Source organism: Puma concolor, chromosome A3, assembly GCF_028749965.1.
Source record: "Puma concolor isolate L17-30 chromosome A3, mPumCon1.1.hap2, whole genome shotgun sequence".
Taxonomy (NCBI): Eukaryota; Metazoa; Chordata; class Mammalia; order Carnivora; family Felidae; genus Puma; species Puma concolor.
The window spans coordinates 111,314,722-111,331,431 of NC_141669.1; the positions used below are offsets into that span (position 1 = coordinate 111,314,722).

Sequence of the window (16,710 nt, forward strand, 5' to 3'; positions counted from 1 at the left end):
AAATGGGCAAAACTTTTGATTCTGTGAATGTTTATGCTATAAATCATTTACTTTTTGTGATTGCTTGTTTTTAAAGGGGGATGCCTGTTTCCTGGGCACTTTTCTAACAGGAGGAGAAGGAGCATATCTTTATTCCAGCAACCTACACTCCTGGCCTGAGGAAGGTGAGCCAGCCGTTACTGTTCTCTTCCTGACTGTGTCTGGGTTCCTCTTCTGCAGGTATTGGCATGGGTGTTGTGAGAAATAATACATCAGATATTTGAAAAGATTTGTTGGCATAGAAGTATTTTCCTACAACCTTTCTCCTTTTATCCACCCATTTTGTAGATAGGAAACTTGTGCTCCGAAGGGATGGGCCCAGAACCACAATCTGGTCCTCTTGTTGCCTCCTGAGGATTGTTCTCAGAATGGGCTAGAGCAGTAGCATGTTCAGAAATGGAATCTGTGGACCAAAGTCTGGATTCATTTTCTATTGCTGTATAACAAATCACCACAAATTTAGTAGCTCAAAACAATACATGTTTATGATCTCACAGTTCAGTAGGTCAGAAGGATTCATGTTGAGTTGAGGGTCTCATAAGGCCGAAGTTAAGGCATCAGCTAGACTAGACTCTTGTCTGGAGACTCTGGGGAAGAATGTGCTCCCACGCTCATCTAGATTATCAGTGGAATTCAGTTCCTTCAGACTGTAGGACTAAGGTCCCTGTCTTTTTGCCAGCTGACAGCCAGGACCATGCTTAGCTCCTTCTTGCAGAGGTCTCCACCCTGTGACAGCCCTCCCCCATCTCAGCAATGAGAACCTCCCTTGTGTTGTTGAATCTCTCTTATGCTTCTGTTCTGTATAAATTCCCTTTCTATACCAGCCAGAGAAAACTGCTTTTAAAGAGCTTGTTGTGATTAGAAGCCCACTCAGATAATTTCTCTTTTGCCATATAATGTTACATGAACACAGGAATAACATCAGGAGATGAAGGTCACGGGAGCCACAGTCTACCCTCTGGCCCCCCATTCATCCCTCCCACGTGCAAAATACAATCACCCCTTCCCAAGGGCCTCATTTCATTATGGTAATAGTTCAAAGTCCTAAATCTCACCAGCTCACAAATCCAAAATCTCCTCATCAAGATCATGTAAATCAGGTGTAGATAAGCTCTGGCATGTAATCCAGTAAGTACAGCTGAACACAAGTCCTCTCCAGCTGTGGCCCTCTCGAACTAAAGAGACCAGTTATCTGCCTCTGCCTTCCCAACACCCAAGGTGGCACTGGTATAGGATAACAGTTACAGATATTCAGCTTCAAAAATGGGGGAAATAGAAAATAAAAAGGAGTCATCAGCCCAAGGTAGCTTTGAAATGCAGCTGGGCAAACTCCAGAGTCTGGATTAGGTTTCAAGGCCTGAGAATAGTCCTCCATAGCTCTGATCTCTGCCACCTGGGCTCTTGGTTTCAACTAAACCCTTAGTGTTCCCCTCTGGGCTTGTGGCTACACCTTGGTCATCCTTCCTTTTTCGTAAAGGTGGCACTTTGTAGCTGAGTTTTATCAGCTTGCTTCTTGCCAGTAGAATTTTGAGAATCCAGTAATCTCTTTTGATTTATACTCTCTCTGTCCCTTTCAGTCCAAGCTGGCAGTATTTTCTGCTGACCCAAGATTCTCAAGAACCTTGTTGGTTTTGCATGGATTTCATGGGGATTCATTCCATGCTCCTTTTTGGTTTCCCCAAAATAACATTTTCTTAGTCCTATTCTTTCTCTGGTTGATACAGTCATTTTGTAGAGGAAGAGTTGTGACTTACTCCACAAATTTCTCAACCTCTACTATGCAAATCCCCTTTCTGGATAATTTTTTCTCCTTGAAAATATTTTGTCCAGTGGCAAATTCCTCTCTCTGTTCTCAGATTACTGGCTCAGCTTCTGCTTCTCCATTCACGGAGACAAAGCACAAGGAGTTTTGGTGTTCCACAAAATGCTGGGGGGAGTAAGTAATAGCATTTGCTGTCATGCCTGTACTACAGCCCCTGCTTGCACTTCTGCCTATCTAGATCTTGGTGCAGAAGACCGGTGTTAGGAACCCTTGTTGAGGGCAGCGGGTGCGTCACAGTGCCACTAACCTTGGGGCAAGATTGCATAGTGTTTCAGAAGCAAGTTGTAGAGGCAACACAGAGGTGGTTGTGCTCTGTCATAGTTGAGCCAGTTATAATATTTATCAAGGATGTTTGCCAAAATTAGTTTGCACCTTCTTAGCAAAGGGCCTCGTTAGAAAAATAATTTTAAATTGTATTGAGTTTTCCTGCAAGATTCAGTGTATCCTGAGGTTTCCACATAAAGGGCACAGCCAGGGATTTCTGGAGCCCTATTAGTCACACTCTTTTGAGAGTGCACTCTTAGTTTCAGAGGGAAATGTAGTTTGAATTAGGTGATTTTCTGAGGCAGAAAAATTAAATAGGAGCAGAGAATTTAAACAGGAATCTCCTCTAGCTATCTGTTAAGCTTTTTGCCACTTTGGAGCTCAGGTCAAGTGGGGCTTCGAGTTTGTACCACTTAGGGCTCTCTTAAGGAAAGAGAACACAAAACATGTAGGGCTCTTCTCAGGCCTTGGAAGGGGGCTTGGGCAGGTGAGGGGTTCTGAAGCTTCGGTGTCATTAGGGTCTTGGTGAGTCTCTCTCTTCTTGAGACTATCATGAGCTTGAAATTTATCTGTTCCCATTCCCCAAAGGCATTTAAAAAGCTCTTCATGTGGGAGGGGGGATGGTCTAAACGGGTAAGGGGCATTAAGGAATCTACTCCTGAAATCATTGTTGCACCATATGCTAACTAACTTGGATATAAATTAAACCATAAATAAATAAAAATAAATTTAAAAAGCTCTTCAGCATGCATTGTCTTAATTGAGCTTCTTGTCCTGAATCCCATAAGTGAAAACTTGACTGAGGTTACAACTGCAAGTTCAGGTAGCTCTGGAGGGTGGACTAGGTCTTTTTTTTTTTTTCTTTTCTTTCCTTTTTTAAAAAGTTTTTATTTTATTTATTTTGAGAGAGAGATCGAGCAGGGGAGGGTCAGAGAGAGGGAGAGAGAATCAAAAGCATTCTCTGTGCTGTCAGCACAGAGCTGAGCTGAACCCAAGAGTTAGACGCTTAACCCTGAGCCACCCAGGCGCCCCTCACAGTGTTTTTCTAAAATCTGGACCAGGTCTTCTGATTCTCAGTCCAGGGTTGGCATTTCGAACTACATATAGACAAGAATAGTACTTTCTTTACTTCTGCATCATAGCAGCTTCCTGTTCATTTATGTCCTTCATGTGTCCTCCTCTTCCCCACCCTCAGGGTGCCCAGCTCCTAATCCTCAGGAGCCTGCTTAGGGTTTTACCACATATGCCTATATCCCTAAACAAAGTCTTGTTTTTGAGTGTAACATATATAATCACACACTGTGTATTCTTCTGGGACTTGTTTGTTTGTTTTTCTCACTATTCTATTCCTGAGACTCCCCCAGATTATTATGGGTAGCCATATGGTTCATTTACTTTCATGGCTCCATAGGATTCTTTTATATGAAAATGTGCTGTTTATTCTTTGACTGTTGATGGTTTTTGAGGTTATGGTTTTTTGCTATTGCAGACAGTCCTGTCATGAGCCTTCTTATACCTGTATCCTGGTGCACATGGCACCAGGAAGATGCCTTAAAACACAGCTTCTTTGCTGTATAATCATTGATATATGTTGTCTCAGGCCCCTGACTTTCCTGTTACATTCTGGCTGGTTGGTATGTTGGCATTCCTTGAATGTTTTCCACTTTGATTGCTATTGTTTTTTAACTTACCTAGCTGTAGAATTTTCTATGCTTTGCCTCATAAGATTTCTCTGCACCACGGAACTAGAGGGGAGGTCATGTTGATGTGGAATGTTGGGGTTTGGAAGTCAGTGGTCAAGAAAGAATTCTTGAGACATCTTCAGTGCAAAAAGGTGGTTTTATTAAAGCACGGGGACAGGACCTGCGGCAGAAAGAGCTGCCTTGAGGTTGTGAGGAGTGGCTGATTATATACTTTCGAGTTGGGAGGGAGGTAGGGATAAAAGTAAGTCTTTGAGGAATTTGGAAGCAAGAATTCCAGGACCTTGAGGGGCTAGCTGTTGTTAGGATAAGGTCATTTACTACTGTCTAGTAAAACCTTAGTCATGAGACCCTTTAGGTATATATCAGTGGACCATATGTTTGGAGGATGATTGTTAAATATATATCTTGGAGGAAGGTAGACATAAAGGAAGTTTCCAAAGGGATTTTTTACAGGATCCTAGAGGTCTGGCTAATGTCAAGCTAAGGTTGCCTTTTGCCTTTAACAAAGTATTAACATCGAGGCAGCTAAGCTCCTTGGGGAAGGTTACTCTGCCTGTCTCTAGTACTTGTCACTGGGTTGTAAGTTATAAAGAAGTTTTTACTTTTTTTCTTTTGCCTTTATTCTCCACATCAGTGTGAATAGCCCCTGGCTGAAACACCACAGATTTCTCCTGTTCTCACCAAACTTCAGTAGAATTTCTCAAATAGATGCTTCTCAAGTTTTGTTATACAACTTTGGTCCATTAATAGAGTCCTTAAAAAGTTGTCTTAGCAATTAGTCCAGTTTCTTTCCCTCTCTGTTTCTCTGCCCAACATGGGACTTGAACTCACGAGCCCCCAGATCGAGTCGCATACTCTACTGACTGAGTCAGCCAGGTGCCCTAACAGTTTCCTTCTTTCTGGAAAGGTGCTACTCCACTTCACTGTCTTCTCACTTGCATCGTTCCTGACCAGAAATCCACCTCTTATCTTTGTTCCTTTTATAGAAGTTCTCTATTTTTCACTCCAACGGCTTTAGAAAGTCTTTCTTTTTATCACAGATTTTAAGCAATTTTATTTTTATGTGATTTCATGTGTTTTTTTTTTTCCATCTTCCTTGTGCTTGGAAATCGTTTTGTGTCTTGATTGGATGGATTTAGTTTTCCTCAAATTGGGAGGGGTTTTTTGGCCTTTTTTTTTGTTTTTGTTTTTGTTTTTTTTGGCACCTCCTATTCTGGGGGTCAAGTTGCATATCTTTGCTGCCTGGAGTTGCCCCACAGGCCCCTATTGCTCTGTACAATTATTTTCAGTCTTTTTTCTCTTTGTGTTTCATTATGCATAGTTTCTATTTGTATGTATTCTAATTTACTAACTTTCTTTCCTGCACTGTTGTTTTGAGTTTATTAAATTAACATTTGTTAAGTGAAGCACGGAGTACCTAAGGGTGAGCCAAGTTCAACAAAAGACCATGAAAGAAATTGAAATAGAGAAGTTTATTACTCACAAATCTTGAAGGAAGTACACGCAATGGCATACCTTATGCCTCCAAGAGCACATAGGAAGGACAAAGCAGAGTGCAGACGGAGAGGCAAGACCTGGGGCACATGCCTTTATTAGGGTAGAGTGCTTTGGGGTTCCCAGGCTAAGTCCAGATTGGTCAATTCAAACCAAGAAAGCAGGGTTTTGGTAAGCACAAGGGGATAGCCCTAGAAGGCAGGGAAGACTTTTTTTTTTTTTTAACGTTTTATTTATTTTTGAGACAGAGAGACAGAGCATGAACAGGGGAGGGGTGGAGAGAGAGGGAGACGCAGAATTGGAAGCAGGCTCCAGGCTCTGAGCCATCAGCCCAGAGCCCGACGCGGGGCTCGAACTCACGGAGCATGAGATCGTGACCTGAGCTGAAGTCAGATGCCCAACCGACTGAGCCACCCAGGCGCCCCCAGGGGAGACTTAATAACAAGAGCTGTTGGGGAAGTCATGTCAGGAACTTACATCCTCTTGTGACTCTACGGGCTGCTACATAGGGCTCGCCTGATTTTAAGCCCCTTTTCCCCCAGGCCTCTTGGCCAAACAAAATGTATACGTAGGCAGCAATATCCTGGAGTAGCTTAGCTAAACTTTGACAACTATCTAATGTCATTAATCTCATTCAGTGTATTTTTCTTCTCAGACATTGTATTTTTCATCTCTAGAAGTTTGAGATATTTTTTACAGCTTTTCATATCTCAAGTTAACATGGTTCAGTCTTCTAGCTTCTTCAACATATAGGATACCGTTATATTAATTTTTTTAATGTTTATTTTTTGAGAGAGAGAGAGAGAGAGAGAGACAGAGCATGAGCAGCGGAGGGGTGGAGAGACAAGGAGACACAGAATCTGAAGCAGGCTTCAGGCTCTGAGCTGTCAACAGAGAGCCCGGTGTAGGGCTTAAATTCACAGACTGTGAGATCATGACCTGAGCCAAAGTCAGAAGCTTAACCAGCCAAGCCACCCAGCCCCTATAATAATTTTTTTAATATACTTTCTTCTAGTCTTATCTGGCCTTGCTTTTAAACTTTGTTAGCCAGGTGGCAGAACAGCATTTAATTTAGGGCTAATTTTACCCCACTGCTGAGGCAGAGGCCTTCTGAGTACTCTACCAGACATCCCTGTGAAATACGAGGCTTTCTGCTGTGGCTGGTGGGAATGGGCAGAAAGTCTCATTCAAGGTATGGGTTGATGTTCATTGTTTTACATAGGAATATCCAGTTTTTCCAGTACCATTTATTGAAAAGACTCCTTTTTCCTCGATCTGTCTGTGTACCTTTGTTGAATATCAGTTAACTGTACGTATTTACTATTTCCTACAGGCTTCAGTGAATGGTTGGCTCTCAGGCAGATCCTTCATTGTCCCTGTAGGGCTTTAAAGAACACGGAGTGTTTTTTTCTACTGAGCAGAGATTGTTCAGCATTGAGGCACAGGGACGCCAGTCCCATCGGCACATGGGGCAGTGGACACATCCTGAGAACTCTGGTTCCCAAGCTGAGTCCCACCCTCCTATGCTGGGAAGACCTAGGCAGTGGGCAACTGCTAATCTGCTGACTTCATTCTGAACCCTCTTGTGTGTTCCCTTATGTCCACATGAAGCTAGCCAGGGATGCCGTAGAGAGAATGTCCTCTGCAGCACTTAACGTGAATGGATTATATAGCTGCATATTACCTACAGCATAGATGACTCAGGAACAGATGTTGAGAGTAGTAAGCAAATCACAGAAGGACACATTTATTAAAATTCTATTTATAAAGGGGCGCCTGGGTGGCTCAGTTGGTTAAGCATTCGACTTTGGCTCAGGTCAAGATCTCACGGTTCATGAGTTCAAGCCCCACATCAGGCTCTCTGCTGTCAGTGTGGAGCCTGCTTCATATCTTCTCTCTCTCTCTCTCTGCCCCTCCCCCACACTCACTTGCTCTCTCTCTCTTAAAAATAAACATTTAAAAAATTTTTAATAAAAAAATAAAAGTAAAATTCTATTTATATGAAAGCAAAACAGATGAGACCAAATAATGAATAGTTTATAGATACACTGAAATACATTAAAATTATATGGAATTCGGGGTGTTGGTTCCCTCTGGGTAGAAGAGAGAGAGCCATTGAGAAAGGACATTTGGGAGGCCTCAAAGGTACTAGCAATGCTGGATTTCTTAGTCTGAGTGGTGAGTGTACAGGCGTTGAGATTTTGTTGTTACTGATTTTCTTTAAACCATACGTGTACATTTCACACACTCTCACACAGAATGAAAATTATCCAGCCATTGTATCATAGTTCCTCAGCAGTGATAGATGTTCCCTCTTCACACAGGCTGGACCACTGGAGGAGTTTTCTTTGTACAGCCAGTTTTCTAAAGGAGGAAAAGCCAAATTCTTCATTGGCACTTGGTGTCTTGTTTGCCTGAGGGCTCATCCTTCTGTTGGACTCCTGGTGATACAGAGGTCAATCAAAGACAGAGCCAGGCCTCAGTCCCCTGCTTCTTGGGTAGTGAAGGGGAACTTGCTCTTACTTGGGGTTTTTAGACTCACAGAATGGAGAAGGAATGAGAGAGGCCATTCAGTAAGGGCACTGGGGATGAGACAAGGAGCCAAGGAGATCTCATCAGGAGTTGGCTCCCATGGTCACTGAGAAACCCCTACAAAGGCATTTCCCTTCAGACTGAAGTCTGACAGTCCTGAGTCCAGAGCAGATACTCGAAGTGTCTTTACTTCATGTGGATTAGGATCCAGAGACCAGGTAACAGGCACTCGGCCACCCAGTGAGTCACATTTCATGTGTGCTCTGAGAATAATGAAAGTTACTGCTCCCAGAGCCAGGCCGAGGGGTCGCTGCGACACAGGGCAATCTCTTTGCGCCAGTACTAAAATCAGTTTCTGTTTACTGTGTTCTTGCCCTGGGCCAGGCCCCAAAATGAGTGCTTTTCCAACACTGCCTTATGAATTTCTGTCTTCGTCTTTTCCATTTTATTTCAAGCTTGAGTCTAGAGAGAAAGGAAATATTGGAGATGACCTCTCACATCTGTGCTCTTTTCTGGAAGCTTTGGAAGGATGTTGAGATTTGTCTAGGAGGCCTTTGAGTGGCACTGTTCTTGCTTCTGAGAAGCGTCTTATTGGAGCTACAGAGGTGGAGGGTGAGCCCAGAACCTGGAAGGGTACCGATACTAAGCAGTAGTAGGGGAGCAGTTCTTAACCTAATACCTGTTGACCTCTCTTTTCTCTGTAAACAGTAGGTAGAGTTATCTTGTGGCTAGAATCAGTGAGGTCATGACATGAGGAGAGTGCTGAAAATCTTGGCTGGGACTTGGGGAGCTACTAGAGGAGCTGAGAGAGCAGAGGAAGGACTGCGGCAGCGCTGTGGGCCTCTTGAGGCTAAGAAGCAGAGAGAGCACATCGTCAGATCAGCCATAGGGAGCCATTTGGAGAGAGCCAAGTGGGGAGAAGCCGGGTAAGAACCAGAGGGGCCCAGGTGCCACAGTGCCTTGGCTGCACTGCACATAGTTCTGTCACTTTGGGGAGAAACTTCTCTAAGCTTGTGTCTCCCCATCAGTCCTGTAAGAAGAAGATTACTTGTTAAATTTGTTGGGAAGATGGAAAACTATAATGTATATGATGTGCTTGGTGCAGTTAGTGTAATTAGTAAATACTGAGCAGAATCTGTTCCCATCCCCTTCCCTAAGAAAACAGAAGTTAAAGTATGCCCTGTCCTGGAAGATCTGCCCTAGATGTGGGTGAGAGGAAAGTCAGAAACTTCTGAGCAGTAGGGGAAAACTGGGGGCCTGAGGTTTCAAAAGCTCAGTGACATCAGAGGATAAGATTTGGGAAGTGAGATAGCAAAAAGGATGATAGGATGTTGCACTCCAAGAGTAGGTTCTGGAGCTGAAAATTTCAGAGGTTAAGATTTCCTGGGTTCTGTTTTACTGCTGTGGCATTGGGATTGAGGAGTAGTGTGTCCAGAATGGGGTGTGGGTCATCCCCTGGATCTCTAAGAAGGGATGGAAGTCTTGGTTGTTTGAAACATTGTGGCATGATTAGGAGGGTAGTCATTGTGAGCATTGAAGGGAAGAAAGGGCTTGTGTGTCTGAGGGAATGAAAATATTGTGCCATCATGGAAGGAAATGGTCTGGGAGCAGCCATGAAGAACCTTGGCACTGATACAGGATGAAGCTGGGTGGTGGGTGGCTTCTATTCAAGAAGCCTATAGGGCAAGCCTATGTGCAAAAGAGGTCAGGCTCTACTTGTTAGAGGTTGTGAGGCTTATAGGCCTTGAACCTGGATGCCTTAAACTGGGCAGCTGCTGCTGCCCCAGATGCTAAGGTTAGCACTATTTCCCTCTAACTGAGCATCTAGTTTGTCTATTGGTATTCAGGCTCCAAACCTTCCTCTTGTACCTAAAAGCTGCCTCTACCTCCCCTATTTCTTTTCATGCCCCATTAACATGCACACTCCAGCACACTTAACTCAATTAGGCCTTTCTGCCTCCTGAAACCACACCTCCTCAGGAAAACTTGAAGTCTCCAGAATTCCTCACCTTTGCCTTTGTTCTTCTTGTCATTATAATCTCAAGCTTTGGGGCTGCATTCCTAGAGCTACAGCTCAAGGAATCAGTCCCTCTTCTTTGTCTTCTGCCCTCTGTAGTCTTATGGGTGCTCTGGGTGCTTCATCTCAGTTTCCAAACCCAGCCTTAACACTTGTCATCTTAGCTCTCCATCCTTTCTTGGTCTGCCCCCTAGGGCCCATAGTGAGCGATTCTGTATGACCTTGACCACCCAGAAAACAACAGTTCTCCTTAGACCTGAATCCTCGGAACTGAAGAAACCACCTCTAGTGTCTATATCCCACCCATCTTTTGTGAATATAGAACAACAGGTCTCTGGTGTGTATAGAATCCCCTTATTGCCTAACTCAAATATTCCTTTGCTGGCCACAGGGACCCTTAGGCTCCCTTTACTGTCCTTCAGCTGAGACCCTACTGCTCTTGTTGGGCCTTAAGTGAGGGATGTGGTCTCTTTAGAGCCAAGCCACCTTCTGCCAAAATAGGAGGAAGCAGAGTTTATAAACTCAGCGGCAGGGGCGCCTGGGTGGCGCAGTCGGTTAAGCGTCCGACTTCAGCCAGGTCACGATCTCGCGGCCCGTGGGTTCGAGCCCCGCGTCAGGCTCTGGGCTGATGGCTCAGAGCCTGGAGCCTGTTTCCGATTCTGTGTCTCCCTCTCTCTCTGCCCCTCCCCCATTCGTGCTCTGTCTCTCTCTGTCCCAAAAATAAATAAACGTTGAAAAAAAAAAAATTTTAAACTCAGCAGTAGAACAAACATACCCCAAAGTCTTTTTCAGTGTGTTCCCGTAGAAGACACCCACAAGTCAATGTGAATTTTGCCTCTCCCCATCAGCTGATAACGTACTTGTTTTTTCTAATTTGCGTACAAAGACTGTGATGCCTCATTTCTCTCTGAAGCTCTAGGAGTGTACATCAGCTTCCCCAGAGCACGGGGCTCAGCATAAAAGTCATGTAACTTGGGGTGCTGGGTGGCTCAGTCAGTTAAGCGTCCAACTTCAGGTCAGGTCATGATGTTGCAGTTCGTGAGTTTGAGCCCTGAATTGGGCTCTCTGCTATCAGCACGGAGCCCATTTCAGGTCCTCTGTCCTGCATCTCTCTCTGCCCCTCCCTGGCTCATGCTCTCACTCTCTCAAAAATTAAATAAATAAAAACATTTAAGAAAAATTGTGTAACTTAAGCATTACAGATACTAGTCTCTAGTTACCACTGTGGTTTGCCCTGGTACCTGAAGGACATTGGGATCTAGCCCCCAAGATCCAACCCTCCAGCTCTGACCAGCTCTTTTTTCCTTCCAGGGAAAGTGCATTTCTTCTCTAGTGGTCTTCTGTTTTCTCACCGTCATCACGGAAGTATCGTCCTTTCCAAGGATCACATGAATTCCATTTTATTCTATGATGGGGTAGGTGTTTTACCAGTCCATGGCTTTGATGTTCAGAAGGATACTCACACTTCTGAGGTGAAAACCAAATAACTCCCTGTCCCTGTTCCTCCACCATGGGGCAGGATTGCCAATAATTTAATTTATTGAAGGATACTTTAAATACAGTTAACTATATCCATTTAAAGTTTTGATAAATGTATATACTTGTGAAACCACTGTCACAGTCAAGATACAGATGACTTCCATTACCCCTAAACTTTTTTAATGCTCTTTTGCAGTTCATCTTTCCCTCCACTTCTGGCTTCAGGCAACTACCACTTAGCTTTCTGTCACCGTAGATCAGTTTGCAGTTCTAATATGGGCTCCTGGATGGCTTAGTCAGTTAAGCATCTGACTCTTTGTATCGGCTCAGGTCATGATCTCACAGTTGTGGGATCAAGACTTACATTGGGCTCTGCACCGAGTGTGGAGCCTGCTTGGAATTCTCTGTCTCCCTCTCTCTTTGCCCCTCCCCTGCATGTGTGCACACACACTCACTTTCCCTCTCAAAGTAAGCAAATAAAATAAAATAAAATGTTACATAAATGGACATCATACATTCTGTACCCTTTTGAGTCTGGCATTTTTCATTCAGCATAATGATTTTTAGATTCACCCATGTTTGTATCAATAGTCTGTTTCTTCTTGTTGCTTTATTGCCGAATGGTATTTCATTATTTGGATATAACAAAATTTATCAGACTAATTTATAATTTGAAACTCTAGAAAGTCTCAAGGAGAGAATTTACTAAAAAGTAAAAAAGTAAACTGGATAAAATGTTTTTGGTGATTAGAACAAATTATTTTCTATTAATAATTCTGTATTAACATGAAGTTAGTTAGCAGATATATGGAAGTACATCAGAAACAGCCTCACACTACCATGTAAAACAGTAAATTGGCAAAGAATAAATAAAAGGTTCTATTGGCAAGGAGAAATGCAGTAAGTAATATGAATGTCCAGCCATAGGGGTGGCTTTAGAGGATAGTGGGATGCAATCTTTGAAAATATTCACAGATAGTTTGTAGCAAGTTGGCAGGTGCTGATGGTAAATGAAGTTTTAAAAGCAGGGTCCTGGGGGGTGCCTGGCTGGCTCAGTCAGTCCAATATGTGCCTCTTGATCTCTGGATTGTAAATTGAGCCCCATGTTGGGTGTAAAGATTACTTCTCTCTCTCTCTCTCTCTCTTTCTCTCCTTTTTTTTTTTTTTTTAAAGTTTATTTATTTTGAGAGAGTGTACATGCACAGGAGAGGCTGTCAGCATGGAGCCTGACTTGGGGCTCAAACTCACGAACCATGAGATCATAACCTGAGCTGAAATCAAGAGTCGGACTCTTAACCGACTGAGCTACCCTGGTAACCTTAAAGATAAAATCTTCAAAAAATAAAATAAAATAAAGTAAAGTAAAGTAAAATAAAATAAAAGCAAGGTATGGAATTAGAAAGATAAATACAATTTTGCACTGCCTGAAAAAGGCAAGTCAGTAAATGAATAGGAAAAAAGACTAGAAGGAAAATTACTAAGATGTTAGATGTGGTTGGGTTTAGACTATGGAACTTTGGATTGACTTTTTTTTTTAACTTTCTCTATTCTATTTTTATATTTTTTCAAAACTTTAATTAGTGAACATGTTATTTTTATAATGAAAACAATTTTTTAAAGAAGCTTTTCCCTAAGATCAGGACCAAGACAAGAATGCTCATTTTTGCCACTTCTATTCAATATAGTATTGGAAGTTCTAGCTAGAGTGGTTAGGCAAGAAAAAGAATTACAAGGCATTTAAATTGGAAAGGAAGAAGTAAAATTATCTCTCTTCACAGATGGAATGATCTTATATGTAGTAAACACTAAAGATTCACACATAAAACCTGTTAGAATTGGGGCGCCTGGGTGGCGCAGTCGGTTAAGCGTCCGACTTCAGCCAGGTCACGATCTCGCGGTCCGTGAGTTCGAGCCCCGCGTCAGGCTCTGGGCTGATGGCTCGGAGCCTGGAGCCTGTTTCCGATTCTGTGTCTCCCTCTCTCTCTGCCCCTCCCCCGTTCATGCTCTGTCTCTCTCTGTCCCAAAAATAAAAAAAAAAAAAAAAAAAAAAACCTGTTAGAATTAATAAATGAATTCATCAAAGTTGCAGGATACAAAATTGACACCAAAAAATCAGTTGTATTTGTATACCCTGGTAATGACCAGTCTGAAAAAGTTAGTAAAAAAACAATTCCATTTACAATAACACCAAAAAGAATAAAATACTTAAGAATAGATTTACCCAAAGAAGTGGAGACTTATATGCTGAAAACTACAATGCATTGCTGAAATTAAAGAAGTTCTAAATAAATGGAAAGACATCCCATGTTCATGGGTAGGAAGACTTAACATTATTAAGACCACAATTCTACCTAAAGTGATCTACAGAGTCAGTGCAGTCCCTATCAAAATTCAATGGCATTTTTTGCAGAAATAGAAAAACCCACCCTGAAATTCATATGGAGCCTCAAGGTATGCCCAAACAACCAAAATAATCTTGAAAAGAGCAAAGTGGAAGGACTCACACTTCCTGAGTTCAGTACTTACTACAAAGCTACAGTAATCAAACAACCGTATGGTATTAGCATAAGGTCAGACCAATAGAATAAAATAGCCCAGAAATAAACTTTTGCATATATGGTCAAATGAGTTTTGACAAGGGTGCCAAGACCATTCATTGGGGAGGGACAGCCTTTTCAACAAATGGTGCTGGGAAAATTAGATATCCACATGCAAAAGAATGAAGTTAGATCCTTACTTTATTCCGTATACAAAAATCAACCAAAATGGAGCATAGACCTAAATGAAGAGCCAAAACTACTAAACTCTGAGTATAAAACACAGGAGCAAAATCCTCATGACTGACCTTAGAGTAGGCAGTGATTTCTTGAATATGACACCAAAAGCCCAGACAACAAATGAAAAAATATATAAATTGGACTTCATCAAAATTGAAAACTTCTGTGCATCAAAGTACAAGTGCAAGAAAGTGAAAACAACCCACAAAATGAGAGAAAATATTTACAAATCGTAGGGTGCCTGGCTGGCTCAGTTGGTAGAGCATGCAACTCGATATTGGGGTCATAAGTTTGAGCCCCACATTAAGTATAGAGATTGTTTTTAAAAAGATTGTAAATCTGATAAGGGATTAATACCATAGAAAGAGTTTTGAGGTGACGTTTTCAGTTTAGGAGAAAAGACCCTTGTACTTCCTGTATCTCCCATAACTGGGTATTGGAAAGCCAATACCATAATTCCATAATTCCAGCCATCCATCATTGAACCCTAGTATATCACATAATGTGAAAATAATTGCAATGAAATTCATTATATGTGTTCTGACAGTAATCATGAGGACTAGTGTCATGCAGATGGCTTTTCTCACTGATGCTCCCTCTTTTTTCTCTTTAGGATTCCACCAGTGTTGTTGCTGCCCTTCTGATAGAGTTCAAAAGTTCTCTGCTTCCTCATCTCCCAGTTCATTTCCATGGATCAAGCAATTTTCTGATGATTGCCCTTTTCCCCAGATCAAAGATATACCAAGCATTTTACTCAGAGGTAACACCAATCATTAGCAAAACAAGTACTTTTCTTTTCCTTAGGAGTTTAGATGGTAAGGCCACATCACAGGGCTAACAGTGAGGTGATGAGAGGCAGAGCTGGGATGGTGGAAGTGGCTGCTTCTAATCCCTGTGGGTCCTGGAATGGTGCTTTTGCCATTGGGAGATGAGAACCTAAAAGACCCAAACAAAAGGCTTTTTAGCTGCTAAGACAAATCTTCTTTGTCCCTTTAAATCCTAATTAGAGTCATTTTTCTTTTAGCTACTTTATTGAATTGTTGGGCCATACCTATTGGATAAGAGCTCTCTAGCCCTCCCCAGTCTCTGCCCATGGTTCACAAGCCCTGCCCTTGTGAATGGTCCCACCTGACAGTCTGCATGTTATAGGCACTCAGTACAGGTTGCATGAGTGAGAGAGCTTACCAAGAATTACACAACCCACTTAGAGACCATGCCGTAGCCAAAGTTAAACACATGGCCAGCCTCATGACTGGTGGAAATGCTCGGAAAGGTCTGATTGCAGCAGCTTATAAGGGGACAGTGTCCCTCTCTCAGGACAGATTGACAGAATATGGAAGAGAGAAGGGTTGGCCTGGTTGCAGAGTGGCCTCTCAGGCTAGTCTATGTCTTACTCTTACTGCCTGCTCATCTTTCCTACCTCCTTGTGCTTGTCCTTTCAATCCAGGGACATAGAGATAGCACTTCAGATTCTTCTCAGCTATCTCTGTGCCCCTAAACAGGACTTGCTTGAACTGCTCCTTCTGTCTGGCCCTATCACCAGGGAAGAACATGCCTATGCTGCCAGAACAGTGTTACCTGACACCTTCCTCCGTGCTTCCTGGCTTCTGAAGGAACAGAATCCCTGGGAGAGGAACCCAGAAAGAAATTCTAGTTTTGAAAAATACAGAACAAAATTGCTTCAGGCGTCTATTTTTGAAACAAACTTGTTTGTTATGATGGTTTTTCTCTGTCCTGACAGTCTAGATTTTCAACAACCATCAAATCCCCATGTGGATTCCATATCCTGTTGTTGGGTTTAAAGTGTTCTTTGCTCAAATTCTGTTTTGTTTAGGTCTTCTCCCCCTGGCAACAGCAGGCTAACTCAGGGCTGTCTTTAAAAGTGATCCAGGAAGATGGATTATCTGTGGAACAAAAGAGATTGTAAGTGGCTGCCTTCAGTGTTTATGCTTGTTTCCCTAAGCTGTGTGTGTCTGCTCTCTCTGCAGGACGACTTACGTTATGTAACACAGGGGTCTTGGCTTCTGAAAGGGCCAGCACAGTCATTTCAGTGCTGCCACTTGCAGGTAGCCAGTGCCCTTGGGGAAACAGAAGTCAAGAGAGATGAAATCCACCAAGAATCAGAAACCTGTAATATTACCAAGGGTTTCAGGCAAGCCTTCCTCTCTGGGTACACCAGTTGTCACACACTAATACCGCACTGTGTTTAAGTCATTGAGATGCTTATTTTGGAAGTGTTGACTCTGTCACAAGACTCTGGCTTGAAAGCATCAAGTTATGTAAAGTGTGGTGCTATAGGGAGATGGAGTTCTAATCTGTGAGCTTTTGCTATTCCAGACACTCCAGTGCGCAGAAGCTCTTCAGTGTCCTGAGCCATTCTGCTGGGGAGAAACGGAGTCCTCTAAAGCTACTCCCAGCCAAACTCCCAGAGCTGGACTGGTGAGCTCTGGTTTTCTGTTTATAGATGTTTCATGGTCTGGCTTTTGAAATGTCAGAGACCCCAGCGTTGGTCCTTTCTAAGCTGCTCTTTCCAGGGGCGCCTGGGTGGCTCAGTCGGTCAAGCGTCCGTCTTCGGCTCAGGTC

The 16,710-nt window shown here is 42.8% G+C and overlaps 1 protein-coding gene across 4 annotated transcripts in view; it reads left to right on the forward strand.

The window, feature by feature from the left end:
• Positions 1-16,710, forward strand: part of DNAAF9 (dynein axonemal assembly factor 9) — a 130,917-nt gene that overhangs the window by 70,440 nt on the left and 43,767 nt on the right. For all 4 annotated transcript variants that reach the window (XM_086701797.1, XM_086701798.1, XM_086701799.1 and 1 more), the window contains 5 exons: positions 77-164; positions 11,183-11,286; positions 14,741-14,887; positions 15,962-16,050; positions 16,465-16,566. In XM_086701797.1, the coding sequence (XP_086557923.1) occupies positions 77-164; positions 11,183-11,286; positions 14,741-14,887; positions 15,962-16,050; positions 16,465-16,566 (530 nt within the window). The remainder of the gene's footprint in view (positions 1-76; positions 165-11,182; positions 11,287-14,740; positions 14,888-15,961; positions 16,051-16,464; positions 16,567-16,710) is intronic.